Source organism: Alnus glutinosa, chromosome 12 (assembly GCF_958979055.1).
Source record: "Alnus glutinosa chromosome 12, dhAlnGlut1.1, whole genome shotgun sequence".
Taxonomy (NCBI): domain Eukaryota; kingdom Viridiplantae; phylum Streptophyta; class Magnoliopsida; order Fagales; family Betulaceae; genus Alnus; species Alnus glutinosa.
The window spans coordinates 2,155,174-2,161,719 of record NC_084897.1 but is presented as its reverse complement, the minus strand read 5'-3'; the positions used below and the strand labels follow the sequence as shown (position 1 = coordinate 2,161,719).

At 35.2% G+C, this 6,546-nt stretch overlaps 1 protein-coding gene across 2 annotated transcripts; it reads right to left on the bottom strand.

Moving 5' to 3' along the window:
* Window positions 1-1,306: 1,306 nt before the first annotated feature.
* Window positions 1,307-6,013, bottom strand: LOC133851796 (uncharacterized). 2 transcript variants are annotated; one of them, XM_062288374.1, is made up of 3 exons: window positions 5,869-6,013; window positions 5,313-5,705; window positions 1,307-1,520 (listed from the first exon to the last, which is right to left on the bottom strand). In XM_062288374.1, the coding sequence occupies exons 1-2, from the start codon at window positions 5,923-5,925 to the stop codon at window positions 5,334-5,336; spliced, it is 429 nt and encodes a 142-aa protein (XP_062144358.1). In that variant the 5' UTR covers window positions 5,926-6,013; the 3' UTR covers window positions 1,307-1,520; window positions 5,313-5,333. The 2 variants fall into 2 exon arrangements, with proteins under 2 accessions (XP_062144358.1, XP_062144359.1); XM_062288375.1 differs by lacking the exons at window positions 1,307-1,520; window positions 5,869-6,013 and having other exon boundaries at window positions 5,077-5,849.
* Between the last annotated feature and the right edge of the window lie 533 nt (window positions 6,014-6,546).

Sequence of the window (6,546 nt, the reverse complement as noted above, 5' to 3'; positions counted from 1 at the left end):
GCCTAGGTAGCCTCGCCAGTCTGTACAAATAACAAAAATGAAATACACCATTACTATTAAACTTCAAAACGCGAAAACTAAACCGAATGAGTCATTGATAAAGAATTATCATATCCACCGAAGAGGGCTTAGGGCTCAAGGCCTTGAGAGCTTTAGTGAGCTTTCCCAAATTTAACTCCTCCATTCTCTTCTTGTTCTCTTCTAGCCTTTGTCACTAGAACTCCTCATAGCTTCGCTTTGATTTGACCACTATTTTCCTCCTCTCCAACAACAATACTCTCTCTCTCTCTCTCTCTCTCTCTCTCTCTCTCCAAAGGAAGAGTTTTATCTCTTATCATTAGCGGCAATGAGTACGGGCGACAACGACAGTGTCAGCATGAAACGACGACATTAGATTGTGAGAGACATAGAGAAATAGATAAAATGACTTCTTAAATGCTTGCCATTAAGCAGCAGTGTGGTGCGACACGGTTATGTCTGCATCAAGCGACGAAGTTGAGAGAGTGAGAAATTGAGATATTCATATGAAAGTGTGATGCGACTATTCACACCAATTTATCATACTCATTTCACATTGGTTAACGTATCATGTTGTAAGTAGCTTTCATTTTCAGTCACTTTAAAAAAAACAAAAACAAAAAAATAAAAGGAAAAGAAAACTACTTAAAATACACTGCATCACTCGATGTAAAGTGAGTATGAAAAGTAGCATTACTCTAGATGAAATGGTTCTTTATACGCTAATGATATTCTCAAAGTTGAGAGAGAAAGAGATAGATTTTATTTTTAAAAATAAATTATAGTATAAGTATATTAATATAATATTAGATGGGCGGGCTTGCGGGTAGTATCCACAACTGCATACCTTCCGGCTTCCCCACGCTATTTGCTTGTTTTGGGTAATTTTTGCCAAAAAAAAAAATCTCGTCCGCAGTCCACCTGGGTTTTATTGAAGGGAAAATGATTTGTAGGGAATGAGAAACAGTCTTCCAGCAGGCCTTTTTTTATTAAAAAAATTAAGTTTTAATAAATAAGTGTCATTTGATGTCACATCAAAGGACACTTGACATCAAAGAACACTTTTTTATTAAAACTTAATTTTTTTAATAAAAAAAGCCTGCTGGGAGATGGTTTCCTGTCCCTTATGTATCAGGGCTCTTATTGAAGAAAAAAATCTACCCCATTACCTTTTCAATCGGACGGAACCTAACAGGCGGGCCAGTTGCAACTGGCCCAACTGGCCCGTTGAACACCCCTAGCTGGCTCTAAAGAGCAAAAAAAACAAACTCTAACAACAGACAAAGGATAAACAACAACCAGCAACAATGCATGCAACAAGGCCAGTAAGGAAGTATACAGACTACCCCAAAAGCAAAAGGCAAACAAGCCGAGAAGACATCCATACATTTAAAATCCTCAAGCAGCGGGCAAACTTCTGTCAAGGCAAGAAGCCTCAAAACAGAGAGAATCGAGACAGATTCCACTTGTTGAAGAGGCTGTGCCCATATTATTTATGCTGCCTGCAAAAATTGTGAATCCGATATGAATCTAACTTGAAATTAGTTGACTAAGATTGAAGGGTCTAACTCATTTAATTTAATGAGTCAAGTTAGAGTTGACATATATAATCACTTCGACACAATCCGAACTTGACATACAATATTTAGTGCAAATAATTTTCTACACGACCCGAAAAATCGATACAAAATTAGCAGGTTAGAATTGAAGAACTTGACCTATTTAATAAAATAAATATAATTAAAATTGATCTATATAATCTTATTTCAATAAGTAAACATGATTCCTCGTATATCAGTATGCTACTGGTTTCCAGTGCTATATTTTTTGTGGCCCATGTATGTTTAATTTGAAGTCTTCTTTTTATGCTCTATTTATGTTCCTATTTATGAAGGGGAGGCTGGAGATGAGATACTCTCTGACAAAGGTTGGTCCAATCAGGCTGTGGCCTACATAGTTTGTCTGTTTTTTAGTGTGGAGCCAACACATCAAATAAACAAGGCTCTGCCAGGCCTTGAATAGCAGCCCAACCCATACCCAATGTCTGAAGTTTGGTTTCTTAGCTCTGCCAGGCCTTTAATAGCAGAAGCCGAGTTGTTTTGATGGATTATGATTATTTATAATTATTTATTCGAATTTGAAAGAATTTATATAGGTAATTGTGAAACACCGCTTATAAGATTTACCTGATCAAATAAAAATTAGACTGTCTAACTACTTATGTGAGTTATGTCCCCCTATAGGTGGGAGATGTTGACCTCAAAGTCTCATTTTCTTGGACCGTCCGAATGTTATGAAATTTGAATAGGTAAATTTTAGGGATTTCAGTCAAAGAAATAGGTTCCTTTATGTGGGAGCTGCCCAAATTGCATACAATTTAAACATAATTTAATTAGTAATGTTGGAAATTAAATTTTTATCTCACATAGTTAACGTGACAATTTTTTTTTTTTAAAAAAAATTCTCAAATATTGGCTAGGACTACCACATCAGCATTTGGGAGATAGCTGTAATATAAAAATATAATTTTTAGCATTTCTCTAATCAAATTGCATCATCCTCACTCAATTTAAGCTAGTCGAGTTCGAGTTAACCTTGAACTTAACTAAGCTCTTAACAAGCCGAATTCAAACTACTTTTCAAAATTCGGCTCGAGCTCGAGTCGATTTCGAGGCCCTATTCTATGTCTTCGAACCAAATCCGACAGCCCCTATTCTAAGTTGATTAAGACTTATACTAGCTACTATATATTATATAAAGGGATAGTGTTAAATAAATATTCACAACAGAGTACGCCAATTGATTGTCCAACTATAATCTATACAAAAGTAACATACTAATTAACTACTAATATTTTCCAAGTTTTAAGTAGGATAAAACGACAAATGGAGATTGTTTCTTTAGTTAGTGATGGATATTTTTTGGTGAGCGTGACATGTGAAGAATATTGCCTAATCTCATGAGTTTCTTAATGATATGATGCTGTTCAAGAAAGAGACTGTAAAAGAATCCTCTAACTTGTCTAAATAAATAAATAAATAAATAAAACTTCATCATCTACTCGCTGTCCTCTTATTTCTCATGGCATATTCTGTCTAGTGTCTCACTTCCTCTCAGACGAATCTGCTCTCCTGAATTCCCCACCACACATGAACCTTTCAAAAATTGGCGAACACATTCATTTCACTAGTTTTTCAATGACTAAGATGGCATTCAACCATGTGTAAATAGTTCAACCTTCAATAACATATACCTGCCTATTTACAAAATGAAGTACTATGCCATTCTAAGAATTCAAAATATTCCATCGGTTGGATTTTGTCACCGCCAACAACGGTGGAGCCAGAGAGGGCGGGAGGCGACAAATGACCTTGGCCCGCTTAAAAACATATACATTTTACATTTCAAATTGCTTCGTGAGAGTTCTCGCACTACTCATGCATTGCAATTTGTTCGAATGCACTAATATAGTTCGGTGGGTGAAAATGCTCATATGGTCACCGATTTAACCGACACTCAGCCATAGCCACATCAATATGTAACATTAATTTTTATGAAATACATAAATAACTACGGTTTTGATGAATTGTTTATTAATTTATTTCGTTAGTTATATACTTTAATATTCTAATCTCGTCTAATAAGACTAAATTGTAACCACTAGAAAATTGCATAATGATTTTCATCAAATTATTTGGTACTTAAAAAAATACTTTTATTAAAGGCTGCGTCCTACTAATTGAGGACGTGAAAAGGATATTTGAAAATTGAAGTACATCCAGTTGGAAAGGAAAGCGACCGTTGAAAAATATGTAAAACGACACCAGAAGTATTAAAAAGCCTAAAACCACCAAGTATTTTGGGGAATATGTTTTTTTTTAGAAATGCTAGAACTCTTTTTAGTGTACTTCTAGAGTCTTCATATGCTGACATGATACCTTGTATTTTTTAATAAAAACAGGAGAGAGAAATCAATCTGTAGTTTTTTTTTTTTATATATATATATATATATTAAAAACATGGCACTATGTCAGCATAAAATGACACCAGAAAGAAATTAGAAAGAGATCTAACATTTTTTTTTCCTTATTTATTTATTTTTTAAAATTCAATTTATTAAACTGTCTTTCAAAACATGCATTTTTACATATATTTTTAATAGAATTAATACGAAAATGCTCACGTATTCTGAAAATATAAGTACGTGAATTTAACGGACCGAATTGCAAGAAAACTTTGTTAGGAGTAACATGCAGGCGCATGCCTCTTAATTAAAAAATAAAATAAAATAAAATTGATTAGGCATGTGTATGACCAGCGGCAAAGAGGGAATATGCAACAAGTCTTCACCAAAATCATTAATCATATGGAAATGAAATCTGGCATTTCCATTAGACAAATAGGCAGCTAGTGGTCCTTGAAATGCTCCACCTCCACGCCATGCACGGTTTGTGGCAAAACATACAAAAGTTCCCAATCTTAAGATGCCCCTCACATCCCACAACTACCACAAAACACCTCACTACCCAGTATCTAATTCCGTGATTTCACCACCTTCTCCACTTTTTAAAAGGTTTTTCCTTTTTTTTTTGACAAAAAAAAAAAAAAAAAAAACGGATATAATTAACGATTTAAACAATAAAAGTGAAAAAAACTCTTAATAAAATTCATTTGTTTGAATAAGAATCGACCGACCCGCTTTTTATCTGGACAGGTGAATTCGGTTCGAATTATTAACCATTTCAACCTCAAATTACCAAAAAAATCCAGATGAAGAAAATTCTCATTGCCTCGTTGACCAATTTTGTGGCCGTGACCAATATCTGTCATTTCTTGTTCCCCACCTTAACTAAAATTACACTCTTTGTTTGGGATGGAATCTAAATTATCCAATCAATGTGACTTGCACCCATGATCTAATCTCTTATTGGTCCGAGTGCAACAACACATGATTAGAGGTCAATTCGTCAGCACTAAAACTTTTATTATAAGTTTTTATAAGATTATATGTATATAATACATACACTCAATTATGGACTATATTTTGACAGAAAATAATAAGGCTCCAAGCTAAGAGGTGAGATAATATTTAGCATTTTTACAACGGATTACCGCCTGAAGAATGTAGTAATTGTTACAGCGACAAGAACATCATTAAAAGATACAAATAGCAACAACAAAAAAACTTGAAAATAAATTTTCTTAATTTTCTTGTTGGAAGGCTTTGTTGGAAGGTTTTTCTTAATTAAAATTACCGTCTGGTTATTCATAGTAAAAAAAAAAAAAAAAATTACCGCGTTGTGAGCCAAGTTCTGCTACATCGCAAGGCCCTGCGACATCACCGCAGTCTTGTAGATCTCAACGATCACCTTCTCATCGTACTCCTTGGTTGGGGCCCTCCCGAACGGGCCAATAGCATCGTACATGGCCCCACCGTACCCTCCGGCTCCAGAAGCGAACATCCGGGAGTTACCCAATCTCAGCATCATGTTCACATACCAGTCTCGAAGCCACAGCAAGAGCTTCTTGGGCGAGGAGGATCTGATGAGGAGCCGAACCTTGGGCGTGGTCTTGATCCTCCAGAAACGCCTCCGCCGATTTGAGCCGAGCTGCACGCGTGCCCTCCGCCTCCGAGCCGGCCCATTGAGCTGCTCGTAGCCTCTCCTCCTCCAGTACCCTGTAAACCCCTTGTACATGTTCGCAGACAAACCTTCCATTGTTATTCTTTGCCTTCTCTCTAGCTCGCTCTAGAGAGAAAGAATGAAAAGGTCAAAAAAAAAGAAGAAAAAAAGAAAAAGAAGAAGGAGATCGAGGTGGGTAAGGCATAAAAATATGCATTTATATAAGTACCTTGGAAAATAATATATACATTTGCAGAAACGTAGGCCGGAGGGAGGTGGTGATCATAAATGAGAGATGCTATTAATTAGGTACCTACATTTCTCACGGATGTTGCTGTCCTGAGACCGGACATGACACGTGCCAGACACCTAAGACGATGGCCAATGGGTTATGCTTCTGTTTTTTACTATTATTATAGATTTTATAAATTTAATTGTAAATGGCGTTATACGTAAATATCATTATCATCATCTAGTTGGTATTCGTTCTAGAATGGTAGAGTTAAAGGGCGGAATCATGATTTTTGGTAAGGGGGATGAATATTTTTTTTATTGGGGAGATGGACTTACATAAATACAAAAGTACATAGATATTTAAAATCTTCATATATTTGTGTTTGTTCATATTGTTATTAAATAAAAGCATTGAAGTCTTATATTTAATCTCATGGCATCATAAACATACAATGGTATAAACAATTAGCAAAATAGCTTAGAAAAAAAAAACTAGCAAAAAAAACTAAACATAATCTATAAGGTCCAATAAAAATACGATCGTTGATTTTTTTCCTAACAATCATTTAAAGCCCCAAATAACAATGTTATGAGTCGAGCCAAACAATGGTGAAATCATAAATGATTAAACCATTTAACTTGTATTGCAAAAACAAATATTGTGAACCCAAAT